The 18,867-nt window shown below is 40.3% G+C and overlaps 1 protein-coding gene across 2 annotated transcripts in view; it reads right to left on the reverse strand.

The window, feature by feature from the left end:
• Positions 1-18,867, reverse strand: part of UBA6 (ubiquitin like modifier activating enzyme 6) — a 42,650-nt gene that overhangs the window by 8,808 nt on the left and 14,975 nt on the right. For both annotated transcript variants that reach the window (XM_053363200.1, XM_053363199.1), the window contains 15 exons: positions 18,634-18,696; positions 18,217-18,293; positions 17,371-17,437; positions 15,465-15,608; positions 13,652-13,719; positions 10,586-10,664; positions 9,476-9,556; positions 8,765-8,842; positions 6,986-7,167; positions 5,197-5,302; positions 3,738-3,827; positions 3,406-3,486; positions 2,596-2,724; positions 1,227-1,278; positions 1,066-1,129 (listed from right to left, as the gene is read on the reverse strand). In XM_053363200.1, coding sequence (XP_053219175.1) covers positions 1,066-1,129; positions 1,227-1,278; positions 2,596-2,724; positions 3,406-3,486; positions 3,738-3,827; positions 5,197-5,302; positions 6,986-7,167; positions 8,765-8,842; positions 9,476-9,556; positions 10,586-10,664; positions 13,652-13,719; positions 15,465-15,608; positions 17,371-17,437; positions 18,217-18,293; positions 18,634-18,696 — 1,361 coding nt within the window. The remainder of the gene's footprint in view (positions 1-1,065; positions 1,130-1,226; positions 1,279-2,595; positions 2,725-3,405; positions 3,487-3,737; positions 3,828-5,196; positions 5,303-6,985; positions 7,168-8,764; positions 8,843-9,475; positions 9,557-10,585; positions 10,665-13,651; positions 13,720-15,464; positions 15,609-17,370; positions 17,438-18,216; positions 18,294-18,633; positions 18,697-18,867) is intronic.

Below are 18,867 nucleotides of genomic sequence, written 5' to 3' on the forward strand. Positions count from 1 at the left end.
CCATGAACATATATGTAGGAATTACCTGTACTTTGTAATGTATAGCATGCGGAAGTGAGAGTTCAGAGTTCACCCATCTAATTATGATGAATTCTTTTTTAAAAAGTGAAGAGAAAGAGCTGGGAAAAGATGGGAGGTGCAGAATGATATGACTTAACAGAGGAGAATGCTGTTCAAGCTATAAGGAAGAGTCTGGCAGAAGTCACAAAGCTGGGAGCAAGAGGGAGCAAGAACTAAAGGAAATTGCCTGCTAAATATGCACATAAAAGATAAAAGTGACAAACAGAGGGAGCAGAACTGCATAGTTCAAAATAAGAGGGGCAGAAAACCTTCTTTAGGAACTTGACATTGCCAGGAAGTGCTAATATTCCAGACCCAAAATGTAGACTGCTTGCACTTCCTCTCTCGTTCTAAATTAAGCAAAAGGAGGGATTACGAGCTGAAGGCCCTGGCACTGCTTCTGAAGGAATACAGAACCACACTACAGGGATCCTTCAGAGCTCACTGTGGATCACACAGAGACTGGAAGCACAGTGAAGGTTTGCCATATGGAGATGTTGGTTGTCGGAAAGCAGAAAGGGGTAATGTAAGACTTGGAAGTAGAAATGTGCAGTCAATATCTATTTTGCTCAGGAATTGATAATGTTAAATTTGAACTGTCATTCTTAGTAGATGCTTACAGCAAATCCCTAATGCTGCCTAAAGTTGAACTGGAGTTTTGCGTGGACAGTTCCAACAAGAAAAGGGGGCAGCATAAACAAACATGCACATGAGGCAACTCTCATGAAGATATCCGAAGTTTGATGTATGGCAAATACTCAAAAGAAAAAACTGCTGTCAAAAGGAAACAAGTCACAAAGTTACGCATTATTTGATGTGGGTGGGTTTCAGATTAGAGGAGTCAACAGATTATTCTAAAGGCCATATAGGTTTTTAGGACATCTTCTTTGAAGAGATCGTCTAATAACACACCTTTTATATGAGTATCAATATGCCCACAAACAGATCATGTGAAGTTCTTTGCCCCTTACAATAACAATAGTGTAAAGAGAGAGATTTACTCACAAAGGATCGTTGATATCAAACTGTATCGGGAAAGGTGGTCTCTTTGGTGACTGCCAAAATAAACCTGGTGGTTTGAAAGAAAGCATTTTGAATCTTAAAAGGATTGAAGTTAAAAATACATCAATCATATCAAAATTAATTTCAACTTTTACTGTACTTACTGCCATCTTTTAATCGTGTGTCTATGGGAAATGAATGAAGTAACTGGAGTGCCTAGATGGGAAGAAATACTCTCAATTTAGTGAGATAACGTACATCAGCACTTGTTCACATTACTGAAACCTTGCAATTCATTCTGCTGCTCTAAAGCCAACCTTGTTTTTAACAGAAAGGTAGAAAGCATTCTCATTAGCTATTAAAATATTCAGTTCTAAAACACTTTCTGGCAAATTCGTCCCTATGCAAAATTGTTTTGAGTTCCGTATCTAAATAATGAAGGAATTAAAGTCATAGCTGTCAAGTGTCGCTTATTTGAAGGGACAGTCCCTTATTCCAGTGCCATGTCCCGCTGCTGTCCCTTATTGATGGATGTCCCTCAAATAATGTCCCTTAAATTTCAAAGGAAGCAGCTCCTCTCCCTCCCTCCCTGCCGGCCAGGGAGGAGAGAGGCTCCAACTGTGTTGCTTGGCTGTGTTGCTCACCCAATAAGAAGTCTAAGAACAACTGGGGGGTGGAGCTTGCATGCCTTGTGTGTGGCTAGTTAATGCAAACTGAGGGGGTTTTTGAATGCTGGACGCCATTTTGTTGCACGTGCTGCTGCAAACTTTGCAGTGCAAAGCCAGGCCGGGGAGCCATCTTAAGCTGAGGCTGCATAGGCCTCGTGGTGCATGTGATTCAGATTCTATTCAGTTGAACCTCTGGTTACAAAGTTGTTTGGACAGTGTTCTCGAAGCTACCCAGCATGAGTCTGACCAGACTGCAGGAGGACAGGAAGACTGGAGTGCCTGGAACAGGTGAGGCTTCAGGTCCCTTATTTTGGCTGCAGGTCCCTTATTTTCAAATCTGTAAGTTGACAGCTATGTAAAGTATGTCTACCAAATGTAGCTCTATCGGAATGCCTTACTTGCCATAGAAGTATAATTAAAGGCACTTCAAGGATAGACACCTTTGGCAAGACTTGGCTTCCATTCTTTTCCTTTATAAATAAGACAGAATATACTTTTATTCCACCCACAACACAATAATCTCTGTGGAGAGGATACTTGAATTGACAATGCATAAATAAACATATTGCTTGTGTACTGTCTACTGCATATGAAACTTAGTAACTGTAGTTATATGTTGTTCTTGTATTAAAATGAAAAGCAGTAAGAATTATTTGGATTTTTAAAGAAAAGTATGTCTACCAATACAACTGACATCATTTCAAGATAAAAGATAATCCAATGCTAGTGAAACCACTGAGGTCTTCCCCTCATGTTAAAAAGGTTTAGACAACAGCTCAATGAGCATTGAATGCACATTGCAAATTGACAATTTAAAGAAATCATAGCATCAGCCACCAGATTAAAACAGATCTCAAATGCTCACCTTATGATTAAAATATTTCTCAAACTTTAATCTTGCTAATTCAACACACTGGGGCCAACTTCTGGGCCTTCTACTAAGGCATTTAATAACTTGGAAAGAGCCTTCCAAACTCTCGCCAGACTTTATTCTCTAGGAAAGGGAAAATAAAGGTGGAAATGGGAGAACACGCACAAGTCAGCAAACACATTATTATTCATGAAGTATCACCCACGTCACAATTCATTTCCTGCTTCCATTTAGATGGAAACCAGTAAACTGGATCAACCTACTACAGGGACAGCAAACATGGCACCCTCCAGGTTTTGTCAGACTACAATTCCCATCATCCCTGATGACTGGCAATTCTGGCTGGGGCTGATGTGATGTGTAGTCAGAAACACCCAGAAGGGAACATTTTGTCTACCCTGATCAACTAATACAATTTGAAATGCATATAATTTTTACTAACTGCTTCTGACTAACAGTGAAACATGCAGAGACTAAAACCAGCAGCTGTAAAATGGAAGTTCCTCAGATTCATCTGCTACTGCTATTTAGAACACCTGCACCAAGCCCTTGAAATTATTCAAAATAAGCTTAAAATGCAAATTCCGCCCAATTCGCTTTCCTTTCTAGGTAGAATTAAGTTGCTACTCCGGTCCAAACCTTTGTATACCCCAAGCCTGGAACAGCATGAAAACATAGGGGTCTTAGTTAGATTTCACCACTGTATTAAAATCAGTCCATATTACCAGCTACCTGCGAGGCTCAGCACAGCAAAGTTAAAACGACATCCAGAGTAGCTTTATGCGCAATAAAGTTAGCTATTACCTGTAACACCTCTTCTGCTGATGGATACGTTTGCCAAAACTTGTTAAACAGGGAAGGCTTGTGTGAAAAAGCGCTTTCAAACTAAAAGAAAAGGAGTTATGAGAAAATAGCATTGGATTTCCTTCCCATCTCCAACTGTGTTTTTTGGGGGGTGGGGTATGTTGGTGCCCTTACTGAAATGTGTAATTCTCCTTCATTTCAGTGCAAGAGAACTTCCCACTGAATTGTGCCCATAATCACAGAATTGTAGAGTTGGAAGGGAATACTAGGGTCATCTAATCCAACCCCCTGCAATATATCATGCAATAACAATAACAAACAGACAAACTTGCCTTGTCTCTTGCCCACTGTATTGTGTGCTCAGTGGCAGCTGGGAAAGACTTTAAAGTACAAAATGGTATTTCTTCTTCAGGTGGATCTCGCTACATGTAAAAAAAATTAAAAGGGACAAAAGATCAAAATGTATCATGTACACATGCAGCTGTTTTACCTCTTGCATTATTTATTTCTAATATCAGATCAATTTCTTTCTGTACTCCAGGGGTTGTTGTTGTTTAGTCGTTTAGTCGTGTCCGACTCTTCGTGACCCCATGGACCAGAGCACGCCAGGCACTCCTGTCTTCCACAAGAGGTTTCCAGGGGTCGGAAACCTATGGTCTTCCAGATGTTCCTGGACTACAACTCCCAACATCCCTGCCTATTGCCACTGCTGGCTGGTGTTGATGGGAGCTGGAGTCTATCAAGATTTGAAGGGCTCTGGTTCCCCACCCCTGCTATACATACTTGCCTGGGAACAAGTCCCAGTGAATTCAACTGAACTTCCTTCCAAGCACTCATGTATAGGTTTGTGCTTTTAGTATCAATTACTGACAGGTTACTATATTTTTCTTTACAAATGAATATTTATTTTGAGATATACATATATCCACACATACAGAACCCAAATTGAATTGTTACATGGCCAAGAAGGTTTCCAAAAGTATCGACCTCACAGAAGCAGATTGCCATAAAAGCCCCAGTAAAAAATACCACTCTATACAATACAATTAATTGAGCTCTTAAAAGAACTTCTTGCCTCTTGGCATATATACACTTTATTGACTGGCATTCACAAAGCCATGCAATGCCGCCCCCGCCCCCCCGCTTTGGCACATAGCAAACCACTTCTGAAGCTGAGGGGCCTTTCAAAAGCAGCATTGGGATTTGGAATTCAAAGTTTTAAAAAGTAGAGAGGGGGGAGGAGAGAGAGAGAGAGAGATCACAATGGGCATGGCCAAGCTCCCGAGTGCACTTAGAGCCAGCTCTGTGATTTTACAATGCATCTACAAGAATGTTCCAAAGGATCACGCACTTTATGGAAGAGTAAGGAAGAGATATGGATTCATCAAGCTAAGTACAGTACTTTTCCATCTATAAGGCGCCCCCATGTATAAGGCGCTCCCTATTTGGGGGGGGGCTCAATTTTAAGAAAATGGGGGAGATGGCACAGAGTTGTTGAGCTTTTTTGGGGGGGGGACGGGAGAATTGACCAGAGTTGTTGAGCTTCTTTTTGGGGGGGGATGCCCACGATTGTTGAGCAATTTTGGGGGGGGGGGATGCTGAACCAAATATCGCTCACCCGACTGACAAACACTAACGATCGCTAGATCCTCCTCACGGATGCAGCCATCCCCCCTCTGCACTACCCATGTATAAGACAACCCCCCCTTTTTTTCTTTATTTTGGAGTAAAAAACCCTCATCTAATACATGGAAAAGTACGGTACATTGTTTTTGTAAATGGAGCACTTACATGACTGTTGTACGATTCTGTTAGGTGAGGCACAATGACTTCTGTATGCCCTTTGGTCCCCATCGTTCCGGAATCTAAGAGAGGGCGCAAGCTTGCCAGACAGCGACTAAATAGAAGAAAATAAGTGAAGAAAATGAATGCATCAGGGTAGATGCCAGAGTGCAGGGGATGGGGGACAAAAACCATGGTATGACCTTCTGGCTTTGGTTTAATTGGTTTAAAACAAGGGGTTTCAGTCGTTGCAGGAATTAACTAGTGGCCTATCCCTATAACCAAAAAGAGTATTTTCGTTTATCTACTGGCTTTCCAATTAAAAATAATGCTTGGCAAGTTTAAAACCATTTATATCATGAATAAATTAAAAATTACTGATAAATCCAATATAGATTTGGTGAATCAGGAAAAAAGATCTTCAATTTGGCAAGTCAAAAAAGGAAGGTCTTTATAAGGCCAAAGAAAGGCAAGAATGTGGTTTGAGGAAGCATATCATTAATGGAATGCATTATCTCCACGGATTAGGCAAGTATATTAATACCTAAGGCACACAATTCCTGCACCTGAGCAAGATTTTGAAACGTATTTCAGGCAGTGATCTAAAGCACCAAAACTCAAGATGGAGAAACAGCCTAGCCATATCACACCCAGTGCCTACAGTTTAACGCAACTGAGAACAGTCACTAAGAAATGCAAAATTCCGGAAATGCCCTGTGATCAGAATCTGCTTTGCTTCCTTTTTTCTCAATCTTTATGCCTCTGTGGTTTGCAGAAGATGAGCCTTCCTAGGAAGAATTCTACAGCTTAGAAACAGCCACAGGGAAGGCTCTCTATTGCCACACTTCCTCGAACAACATGGAGAAACACCTCTTCCGTAGGTCTTACTGAGCAAATGTAACACAGTGTTTATCTGCCCATCTGCCCTTTGTTGCTTCTTAGCACCAACGGAAGAGGCAGGGGGCCAATCTGGATCAGAGCACAGGGGAGAGCAAAGAAGTTAAAAGCTTGGGGTCCAATCCAGATTGGGGGCTAGTGGAATTCATTTATTTTATTAAATTTATACACTGCCATTCATCCGAGGACCACAGGGCTGTTTACAGTATAGAAGTAGTCCCAAATTGTGCTGGCTATCTTCTCTTTAGAAACAAGCACCACCTATTCACGCAGTTGCTATGTGAATGGTGTTGCATCAAGTTAGGACCTCAGATTTATATACTTCTAGACCATGCACAGTCTGACCACATAGTGTAGTGTAGGAGCAAGCCTTGAGCTTGCCACCAGATGTATATATTTTAATGTGTCACAAACCCAATGCATTTGTAAGCAGGACCCCCATGAGATTCCATAACACTTTAGATACATTTGCAACTACACATTGTTGGGTCATTAATCAAGTTAACATTCCCAATCAGAAATTCCAGTAAAACTAGTAGAACAATAACCCGTCGTAGTAGTAAAAGTTGATTCAAATAGAGCTATTGAGGCATTTTTTCACAAAAAAGACATGCTGTGCTCACCATTTCACAATGGTGGCAGATATATATATATATATATATATATATATATATATATATATATATATATATATAAATAAATAAAATTAAATACTAAACTAATTTTAAACAAACCAGGAGATTAAAAACATGGCTTGAAGTGGATTTAAGGCAACTGGTTTTGAATTATCCACAGCTGTGCCAAGAAAGCACAGGGAAAACTGCCGCGAAGGGTGGCAAGGACAGAAATGCTATGAAGGGTGGGAAAGGGTACAAATTTAACTCTCAGATTATGCACCTACCTGTCAATGTATCTCCTTGCTTCCACATTGTCTAGCGCAGTAACAACTACATCTTGTGCAGTGTAGAAATCATCATTGTACATGTTCTCAGTAGCTGGGCAAACTTTGTTCAGATATGGGTCTATCTTGATCTGAGGATTGATGTTTCGTGTCGCTGTTGCTGCTGTACAACTTTTGGGCTTCTAAGCAAAATTAAAATATTCATAAACTTTGGTTAATATTCTTGCTGGAAAAAGGCAATTGCGATGCAAAACAAAAGCTTCCAAATCACTGATAACATACTCAAAAGAATCATCCCTTTAGTGAAATGAGGTATGAAATAATGAGATGAATAGACACGTAACGCTGACTCTTCAGCAAAGAAAATGAATAAAGCATTCTGTTCTACCACGTTGAACTCTTTAATTCTGGAAAGAACTGACAGCAAAAATTAATCAAAGTTCTGTATTGAGGCTGATACAAAACATTTCCTAAAATAAAATACAGTAGAACTTCGGAAGCCGAACGCCTGTAAACTCGAACATTTCGGCTCACGAGCGACTGAAAACTGGAAGTGATTTTTCCAGTTTTCGAATGATTTTTGGAAGCATGAAAGTCTGGCGCAGCTTCCAACTGGCTGCAGCCAATCGGAAGCCGCGCCTTGGAAGTCAAACAGGATTCCATTTGACTTCCAAGGTACGACTGTATTTTGTAACTGGAAAGCTCAGAGACCATTTATAGAGCATGTGTAAGCCAAGCAAGACTATGGATACATCTAGTCACTACACCTCCCACAGTTCTGCTCTCCTGCGTTCATCATAGCTCGTGATTATCACCCAACCCAGTTAACACTTCCTTAACCCACGGAAATCTGGATTCTTATTCATGTTGCTACTAATTTAATACTGCTGTTGCTATTTTGGTGTTCTTTCCCGATTTCTTTCTTTAATGTTATTCCACTGATGTGGTTGTTAGCTGCACTGAGAATTATTTTTAGGGATGGAAAGTTGAAACATGCTATTATTTATTAAACAGCAGCAGAATACTGGCAATCTGGACCAGCAATGCCTCTCTATAGCATATCTCTCTCTCTCTCTCTCTCTCTCTCTCTCTCTCTCTCTCTCTCTCCCAACCATGCTAACCAAAATTCTTTTAACTGGAGATACCATGGTTAAACCTAAAATATTATTTTTAATAATAATTTTGAGCCTTATTTACAAAAGAAACTCAAAATGGACAACAGATTAAATACTTTTATTATATGTTTAAGCTAACTTATTACAAAGAACACATATAACGTTTGTAATTTTTTTGGAACAACAAATTCAAGGATAATATCCAATCTTAAGCTGCTTTCAACCCACTGCAACAGTATTTCTTTGTGTTCTTTATTGGTTTATTTTGTTTATTAATAAAATAATAAATAATAAAATAAAATTATGGTAATAATTATTAATTGTATAATGAATAATATAATCCAAACCAGACCAATACAATAAAATGCAGCAAACAAATCCAACAATCATTAAAATAAACACTACTTAAGCAAGTAAAAACGTTAATCAGTCAAACTTCTACATGCAAGGTGCGTGCTCTGCCGTTTGAGCTATGCATACAGCGCTGATGTTAACCACATCTTCACCAACAAAATCAATTTATTTTGTCCTAGGGTAAATATATGAAGATTTACCTCAATAACTTTAAAATAGCTCTTAAAATAGAAAGTTGATTCCACAACCACACTTGACTTTTTCAAAAATATGCACAAATTGATTTTTCTCACCAACCGCTCCAACTTACCTGTATATGGTGTGGACGGAACAGAAATTGCCTATTTAAATTGGATTTTTCTATTAAGTCAGGATCTGTAATTGTAACCTATAGTAGGTTGGAGAAATAGGTGGAATTACAAGTTATGGTTAATATAAATCTTTGATTGTTTCTAGTTTGAATCAGTCCTGAAAGCCCTCAATTTGGTTACCCCCCCAATGATTATTAAGAGAGAATTTCCCCTCTACCCTAAAAAATGCATGTCATCTTATACTGAGTAGTCATTCCTGCCCATAAATATATTCAAAATCATAGCTCTTTCCAATTAACAGGACTACAAAATGGCATGAATTCAGGCTTACTTTTACAACTAATAAATTATCACCTAAAAATGCCACATAGCGATTGACCAACTAACATACAGATGTATCAAAATTGCTATGGTAGTTCAGCGCTACCTAGAATTCTGATAAACACATATTCCAATACATTGTGATTTCTGGAAGTTCAAAAACAGAAACCAAAACATGGAAATGTGAGGTTACAGAACCCAAACGTGTAGTTGTAACAAAGCATCCTCCATTATTACATGGGGGAACTGGCAGGACAGAGATTCCCCTCCAAGTTCTATCACACCCAAGGCATAATAGATCTGATCTTACTAAAGTTCATAGAATAATTTTTAAACAACTTGCAAACAGAGTAAAAGGAACTGAAATTAGTATGGAAAACCAAACCTACCATGCCCCTTTCTCGTCCAGTGCCAACACCAAGGAGTGCAAAATTTTTCAACATTTCACAGCCTATCGCACCACAACCAACCTGCAAAGTAATAGATGTATAAATTTCCAATCCTTAAAAGATTATAAATTCCCATCCTTTAGGCAGCTAAACTTTTACTTGAGCTTCTTGTTTGATAAAACTAGAATACACAAAATTCTGGGGGGGAAATCCCTAAACTGTTAGAGCGCCAAGGACATACTACTGGCTGGAAATTTAGACAGCCTTTCAATTGTGAAATGAAAGATAGAAGATGCCTTAAGGAGAAGATTATAACCATACCTTCAGATTATATCTGAAGTTAAATGCTGGACTAGGTAAAAGGTAAAGGGACCCCTGACCATTAGGTCCAGTCGTGGCTAACTCTGGGGTTGTGGTGCTCATCTCGCTTTATTGGCCGAGGGAGCCGGCGTACAGCTTCCGGGTCATGTGGCCAGCATGACTAAGCCGCTTCTGGCGAACCAGAGCAGTGCATGGAAACGCCGTTTACCTTCCCGCCAGAGCGGTACCTATTTATCTACTTGCACTTTGACGTGCTTTTGAACTGCTAGGTTGGCAGGAGCAGGGACCGAGCAATAGCTCACTCCGTCGCGGGGATTCGAACCGCCGACCTTCTGATCGGCAAGTCCTAGGCTCTGTGGTTTAACCCACAGCGCCACCTGCGTCCCTTAAATACTGGACTGAAACGCATCAAAAGATGCAGAATTCCAGCTCCTACTATTAAAGGCATCACTATGAGCCATCTGGGTATTTTGCATCTTTTAACCCACCACTATATGTTCTAAACTTCCAGGAAAAGGTAGTTTCAAAGTTACAACTAATTCACAGAACAGTAATTTCTAACATACTTGTCCACTGGGTTTTCTTACTGCAATATATTACAGACTACTATCCAACAAAGGCAATAGGGTCAGTGCTGTTAACCAGGCTGGTGGTTCAAGCCCACCCAGGGGCAGCTGAGGCCAGGATTCCTGCATTGCACAGAGCTGGACTAGATGACCCTTAGGGTCCCTCTTCCAACTCTACAATTCTGTGACATAATGTCAGACTTATCCTACAAGCCATGCTTACCAAGAAAACATTAAGGCGGTGCAGCTTCTGACACAAGGAGTCTCCAATGCAGGCTCTCAAGGCGTCGTATCTGTCCCCTCTGTTGCAGACAGATGTGGGAAAGGAGTGAAGATAACACTGACAGATTCTATCAAACATATTTTGCTGCACTGTGAGAAATATGAGCAAGCCAGGACTGAACTGATATTACCCTTGCTGGTACCTTTCCCGGGAAAATCAGAGGCTCACTATGTCAGGTTCCTATTGGAAGACCGGACAAAACGCTAGAACTTTAGCAGTGGTGAAGTTTTTATTGGTGGTTGCAAGAACCAGTGATCCCTATCTTTAAATCTGAACAATATGCTTGTTTAACCTGGAGGTAGGCTGTCTGAATTGTGCATTGCTTTGTAATGATTTGTTGGGTCTCTGGACCATAATAAAGATTGCACTGTATTGTATATCAAGCTGGCTTTAAATAAAATAAAATTAATTAACATTGATAGAAAAGAGACAAAAATGTTTCGGAATTGCTTCACTTGTGTATGGCAGTGGAAGGGAACAAAGATGCTCATATTTCCCTAGCATACTCTCCTCCTTCCAATATCACAAAATAAGCATTTCTAAAAAGCATTAAACAACAACAACAACGACAATAAATAAATAAATAAATAAATAAATAAATAATAAATAATAATAATAATAATAATAATAATAATACAATTTATATACCACTATATACCACCCTTTAACAAAAGATCTCAGGGCAGTGTACAACATTAGAAACACATTACAAAACAATGATAAAACATAATAAAACCATAGTAAAAAGCATACTGACAGGCAGCCTAATAAGAAAATAATAGTAACAGTCCCTCTCCCTCACACACTGACAGACTGTAGATTATTTAATAGCCATAGGCCTGGGTAAAGAGGAATGACTTTGCCTGGTGCCTGAAGACATGTAATGATGGTGCCAGGCAAGCCTCTCTGGGGAGGGCATTCCACAATTGGGGAGCCACCACAGAAAAGGCCCGTTCTCTTGTTGCCACCCTCCAAACCTCTCTGGGAGGGGGGGACATAGAGTAGGGCCTCAGATGCCAAGCACAGGGTATGGGTCAGTTTGCATGGGGACAGGCTGTCCTTAAGGTATTGAGGTCCAGAGCTGTGTACATACACAGCTGTCAATTGAAGGCAACTGATGAAGTTGGCGCTAGTCCATGAAAATGTATGCCACGTAAGTCTTATCAGTATTTCAGGTGCCATATTCTTGTTGTTTTGTGTTTTGTTTTGTTTTGCTCTAAAACATGGGTAGGCAAACTAAGGCCCGGGGGCCGGATCCAGCCCAATCACCTTCTATATCTGGCCCGCGGACGGTCCGGGAATCAGCGTGTTTTCACATGAGTAGAATGTGTGCTTTTATTTAAAATGCATCTCTGGGTTATTTGTGGGGCATAGGAATTCATTCATTTTTATTTTTTTTCAAAATATAGTCCGGCCACCCACAAGGGTCTGAGGGACAATGGACCAGCCCCCTGCTGAAAAAGTTTGCTGACCCCTGCAGTCCAAACAGACAAGCATAGCCAGGAAGAGCCAAAGCTCAGCTGCACAGCACATGATTTGCATGAATAAGGTCCCACATTGAATGCCTAGCATCTCCAGGTAGGTCAGGGAAAGACTCCTGCCCATTCTGGGAGATGATATATAATGAAATGAAAAAGGTATTTAAATATACCTTCCTTAAGAAACCAGAGGCCTTTCTCCTGGGCATGGTCGGCCAATTGGTGCCAAAGAAGGACAGAACTTTCTTTTTGTACGCCACAACGGCAGCAAGAATACTTATTGCAAAGTATTGGAAGACACAAGATCTACCCACCCGGGAAGAATGGCAGATGAAGGTGATGGACTATATGGAACTGGCGGAAATGACTGGCAGAATCCGAGACCAGGGAGAAGAGTCGGTGGAAGAAGATTGGAAAAATTTTAAAGTCTACTTACAGAAATACTGTAAAATTAATGAATGTTAGAATGATGTTGGATAAGAAGTTAAGTGGTTTTTAGCTGTAATGCTATAAAGGAATATGAAAAAATGGATTATTAACAGGTAAAAATTTAATGTTATAATACCTTAAGATTAAAGATTAGGACAAACAAAGAGGGAAAGGATTTGCTGAACTAACAAATTGAACTGGAATACAAAAAAGGGAGGTGTGAGGAGGTCCGGGAAACAAGCAAATGGAAGATAAGTAATGGAAAGGTGGAATTGTTTTTAACTATTTTTATTTTGTATTTTTCTTTTTTCTTTTTTCATTTTGTAATATTTTGAAAATCTTAATAAATATCTTTTTTTTTAAATAAAAAAAAAAGACTCCTGCCCAAAACCCTGAAGGGACAGGGCCAGTCAATGCAGAACGTACTGAGCTACATAGATAAATCGTCTGCCTTGGTATAAGGCAGCTCCCTATGCGCCTCTGGATTCGGATAACCTCATCTTCTCTGAGCAGGGCCTGCTTCAATGGGTTAGGGCAGAGATGAGGAACATTTTCATTCTGAGCATCACATTCCCTTCTGGGTGGGCAGGGCTAGAGGCATAAGCAGGCTGGGCAACTGATGTACTCTTCCCTTGCCATCCCGTAAAGCCAAAGGTATTACCATAATTCAAAGCCAGGCAAAAGCATTCAGAGGGGGCAGGGGAGAGGATCCTTGAGAGATATGACCCAGGGAGAGTATTGAGGGCTGCACATAGGGCCCTAGCTCTGAGGTTCCCAACCACTGGGTGAAAAAAGTACACACGCGTATGTGTTTTATGTAAGTTCTTTTAAATATGCATGCCTTCAGACACAACAACAGCATTCGTGTGGTTATCTTGGGATTGGGACCAGGAGGATCAAAATTTGCTGGATGACCTTGAGCATTTCTATCCAACTAAACAGGTTTGTTATGAAGGTAAAATTGGTGGGGAGGCGAGATAATTTACGCTACTCTGAGCTGCTTGGAAGAAAGGTGGAACATAAATGTTGAAGAAGTAAACAAATTAATTGATTAAGGAACAGAGAGAGCATAAGCAGCTTGACTGTGCCATTTTTTTACCTTGGAAGGAATTCTTCATGGCTCACTTTTTCTAGAAATGTGACTAATTCAAATGCATCAGTATACAGCTGGAGGAGGAGGGGAAAAAAACAAAATTCAGCATGTCTTACAACATTTAAACTACAGTAAAAATAACAATATTTTATTACAGCATACAACCTGGGTGGGTGGGTGGGGAATCCGAACAAGATAGTCGACTGGTGTGATAGAATTCTAGACTGCACCACTTCAGACTGCTGGTGGTGTATTGCATTAATTACAGCTCCCCCAACATAAGAAGTTCCCTTTATGTGGCACACTAACACAACAGGAAAATGGTTGCTTGATCTTTCTCCACAATGTTTAGTATAAGCAGGGAGTAGTTTGGTTTTTTTAAGAAGGGAAAGCCTACAGAAATGAATGTCATACTTAAAAGAGTCTGAAATGATATACTGCAATGCTTTCTTACCTCCCTCTACCAACTCTTTTATCTTTCGCACATAAATTGATTCTTGCTTACTTCAAAACAAAACTGATATGTGTGCAAAAAGCAATATATATCTATGGGATGATTTGCCAGCTGACTAGTACTATGTCTCATAATTTACTATTTCTCAGTTTAATATTGTTTTATTAGTAGGCTTTGATACTGTAAATTTAAACATCCTTAATACGGTGGACGGTTAGGTTGCAAATGTGATCTGTGCGGGATGCACGTTCACAACCCGCAGTGTTCGCAACCCGCATCTGTGCATGCACAGGTTGCGATTTGGTGCTTCTGCGCATGTGCAAAGCACAATTTAGCGCTTCTGCGCAATCGCTGAAACCTGGAAGTAACTCGTTCAGGTACTTCCAGGTTTTGGCAGTCCGCAACTCGAAAAAACGCAATCTGAAGTGGCTGTAACCCGAAGTATGACTGTACTCTCTGTTAGGATATTTCCGTTCCACCTTAAATGGGAGCAGGATGTTTGTGTCACAGCCTGCGTATTTTCCTGTTCACAGGATGTCACTGTTGTGTCTATGCTTTCGTCTCACTCAGAGCCTGAATACTGAAGCAGGCAGTCATGTTACTTCTTTGTTCTGACCAACGCTGAATAAACGTAAATAATGCTCTCCTGGGTGCATCTTTCGCTGTGCATTATCTGCTGATAAGAGCGTGCATCAGTTCTGGAATGTGGCAAGTAATTTCTGGAGCTCATGTCGCTAATTGATTGATACTGCGTTTCTACGAGAGATCGATGGGACGTCCGGAGACGGCATGGGGCCTTGATGGATGATGTCTCCCTGGCAGTATCCCAACACTCTCATCTGTAGTAATTCCTTATAGTAATGCATCCTATCTTATAGTGGGAACACTCCGATAAGGCAACACAGCAGGAATGATTGGTGAGAAGGGCTGCTGCCATGAACCGGTTCGGGGGCAGCTCATGAGCCAGTTAAATGACCCACGTGGGCCGCTTGTGGTCCTTAGGTTGTTGACCCCTGCTCTAGACCATGGTGGAGTATCATGAATTAACACTGTACTCAGGTGTCAACTCCCCCCCCCCCAGGGGCTTAATTCATTACTTCCTGGCAAACTATACAGACAATCTTGAAGTCTCACTCAAACCAAAAGGTTGCCAGTTTGGACATAATAGTACACTATGGCTTGCTTAAATCTGAAATACAGAATTAAGGCCAGGATGCAAGAAAGGGAGAATAACACTCATGCACAAGTGTCATTTGCTCTTCTCCACCATCTTTGATGGTTCATCTGAACACAAGCAATATTATGCTCACAGAATGCTCTCGTCCCTAAATTTATGTAACCTAATCCAAAACAAAGAAAACTGACCCATTGTTGCAGGGGAGAAAATTTTCCTGTCACTGCTTTCAAGACTTCTTGACTGGCAACACCCCCGAGTGCTGCTGTAAGAGGTGCCAAAGATCCCTGAGCCATCCTTGATAGCCATTTCACCATGTCTTCGTTAACTTGAGGCTACAATTTAAAAACAAAGTAAGAACAATGTTTGTATACAAATAGCGTTGAATTCTTTAGAATTAGTAAGCTGCTGACTTGGTAAATTGGTGCACAGTAAACATGGGAAGTAAAGCACATTAGAGGTAAGAGCTGTCTCTCAATTAAAATTCACTTCTCAGCTTCTGTCCCTTTGATTAGGGCAATCACAAACTGGTAACTGAGCTTCTCACTGCATGAGGTAGCCATGGCAGCCCTAGAAAACAAAAATTATCCTCCAACATGGGCTGTTAGCCTGGAATACATTTTTGCATGAAAAATGTTGGAACAAGAGCTCCTTGAAAGCAAGAAACAGCTAACAGGAAAACATCAGCGAAGCTACATTTTTGTTTACATAACCCTCACCGGATTATAATCCTTCTATTCTTTCAAACTGTTGCTCAAAATTTGTCTTGAAAAGCTTGGGCAATTTCAGCTTACTACTGATGTAAAAACAGCGCTTACAGAAAAGTAGTATAAAAGCGAAAGGAACCAGGAAAAGCATGGAAGGGAAGTCATATGGTATATGTATACATGCTGTATTTGGTATGAAGTTGTAAGTGAGATGGGGGAGGGGAGTTAAATATGCTCTCTGTTCCTCTTTTTGAAAATGCAAATTAAAAAAGAATTGAGTAAACCTTTATGTAGACTTTACATTAAAATCCGAAAATTTAATAGAGTTGTTTCACATCATAGTGTCACACAGTGACGGTAACAACACAATCCCAACAATTGTGCCCATTTTTAAATGAGAAGCCACATAACCTCACAGGGCTGTTCTGAGGATAAAATAAGGAGAATAGTTGCTCATTCATTCATAATATGTATGTGTGTTTTAGTAGTAAGATGAGTGTGTAAGACATTAAGAGTTTGAGTCATGCATAAGTTTCATTGGTCAATATTAACGTTTCCTATATAGTGGGGGGGGGGGGTAAAAATAAAAAAGTAAAAGACAGATTTAGATGGCATGTCCCTCTTTTGAAATACAAATTCTCAACAGAATGCTCACTAAGAAAGCTAAGCTGAAGCAACCATGGAAAGCTGTGTAATACTTTTGGGGGAGCTGAGCAATGGTCTTAATTACATTTCTGAACAGTTTCCATGCATGGCAGCTTTTGACTGGAAACGATGCCGTATGAGGAACGGCTAAGGGAGCTGGGCATGTTTAGCCTGGAGAAGAGGAGGTTAAGGGGTGATATGATAGCCATGTTCAAATATATAAAAGGATGCCATGTAGAGGAGGGAGAAAGGTTGTTTTCTGCTGCTACAGAGAAGCGGACACGGAGCAATGGATCCAAACTACAAGAAAGAAGATTCCACCTAAACATTAGGAAGAACTTCCTGACAGTAAGAGCTGTTCGACAGTGGAATTTGCTGCCAAGGAGTGTGGTGGAGTCTCCTTCTTTGGAGGTCTTTAAGCAGAGGCTTGACAACCATATGTCAGGAGTGCTCTGATGGTGTTTCCTGCCTAGCAGGGGGTTGGACTCGATGGCCCTTGTGGTCTATTCCAACTCTATGATTCTATGATTCTATGACTGATGCAAAAGAAGGTACTATAATGCATCACAAAGATGCTCAGGTGATAAAAGATATAAATGTAAAACATACAAGAGAGCCAGCAGAGACCAACTACAGCAGAAAACTGAAGACGATGAGGGATCTCACAAAGTTCAGTTCAACATTTAAATGCACCATGCATACTACAATCACAGGTGAGTATGCTGGATAGCACGAAATTACTCACTTTGCCTTCCAATGTTTTACTTATGGACACTGCCATCTTCAGCATCTCTTCAGCATCCTGAAGGCACCTGAAACCCAAACAAAAAGCATAGCATCTCTGCTCCACGCAGCACCTCTTATATCTGCTACCAGAGCTGGGAGAAAGTCCTGGCCTATGTGAGAATGACATTTAGTTGCTTCAACAGTCAGGAGATTCAGCAGTATTTGTTGGAACATTGGAAAACAAATGAAGGGGGGACTTGCACACACTTTCCCCTTGCTCTATGACTGTTGTATCACTGTCTATTTTATTGTGTTTTAAATATATTGCAAGGTGCCTTGAGAACTTCAGTTAGTAAGCGGGGTATAAATTCTCCTAAATAAATACATAAAATAGAAGAACTCACAAGGTGGTTTTAGCCAAGCCCCCGCTCCACTTTAATATCTCTTTAATCCCACCCCCAAACACGTACCATATTGTGGACAATAGTTCCAATTCATGGCCGTGAAGCAGTGGAGAGTCTTAAATGTTATATGAATACATCATAGTCTGTCCTTAAATAGACAACAGTTGAAGTTTCTTGTACAACCGACATAACAAATTGATTCTCTGTCCATGACTTTCCCAAGTAGCAGGGATAAGAAAATCATGGTCTCAATTCTGCACACATTTAGGCAGATTAAATCCAACAGAAGCTCAAGTGATTTGTAAACAGTTGAACTGTGCAAGGGATTGCAACTCAGTTAATTAAATAACCTGATGAGTTACAGTTTAAACTGCTATTGATAACAATCTATCCACCTCTAACTATTTTAACAGTGTACCCAACAAGCCAAACTTTGTGCAGCTGTGGTACAGATACGTTACCCAATTGTCGGCATACGAGCAAAACTCTCTTGGAACTGATTCAAGGCAAGCATGGCAATGTGAATTTGCAGAGGGGCCTGCAAGGAGGAGAAAATAGTGGATGATCAGTAACATGCAGAGCAATCACATAAGAAGTAGTCTGTATACTCCAAGGCAAAACTTTCCAAACTGTGTCATGACACAATAGTGTGTCAGCTGGAGTGTGTAGGGGTGTCAACCTCCACTTTGCTAGTAAAACTCACAAAATGATGCATGTCTAAAAAGCATGTCACCAGCATGAAAAGTTTGGAAAGCTCTGCTCTAAGGACTAGCCACTAAGCTCTAAGAGCCACTAAGGCCTTAAGGGAAAAACAAATGCAGTATACGATATATAAAAATCAAAGTGTCATATTAAAAACAAAACAAAGCAAAACCAACCTCAGGCTTGCTGAAATCTGCAACAAGGCATGTTGGGTTAATCAACTGCTTCTCCAGCTGTTGCTAAAAGTTAAAAAAATCAATTTGCACACACTTTAGAACAGAAGAAAGCAAAGTACATGCAAGCATCTTTAAAATTTCCCAAACCTTCCCAGGATTAGCTTGCAAACTTTAGCAGGGTGTAACTGTAGATACAATTCAAAAAATAAACCAGAAATGGGAGTCATCATAGCT

The sequence above is a fragment of the Podarcis raffonei genome, chromosome 13 (genome assembly GCF_027172205.1).
Source record: "Podarcis raffonei isolate rPodRaf1 chromosome 13, rPodRaf1.pri, whole genome shotgun sequence".
Classification (NCBI taxonomy): Eukaryota; Metazoa; Chordata; class Lepidosauria; order Squamata; family Lacertidae; genus Podarcis; species Podarcis raffonei.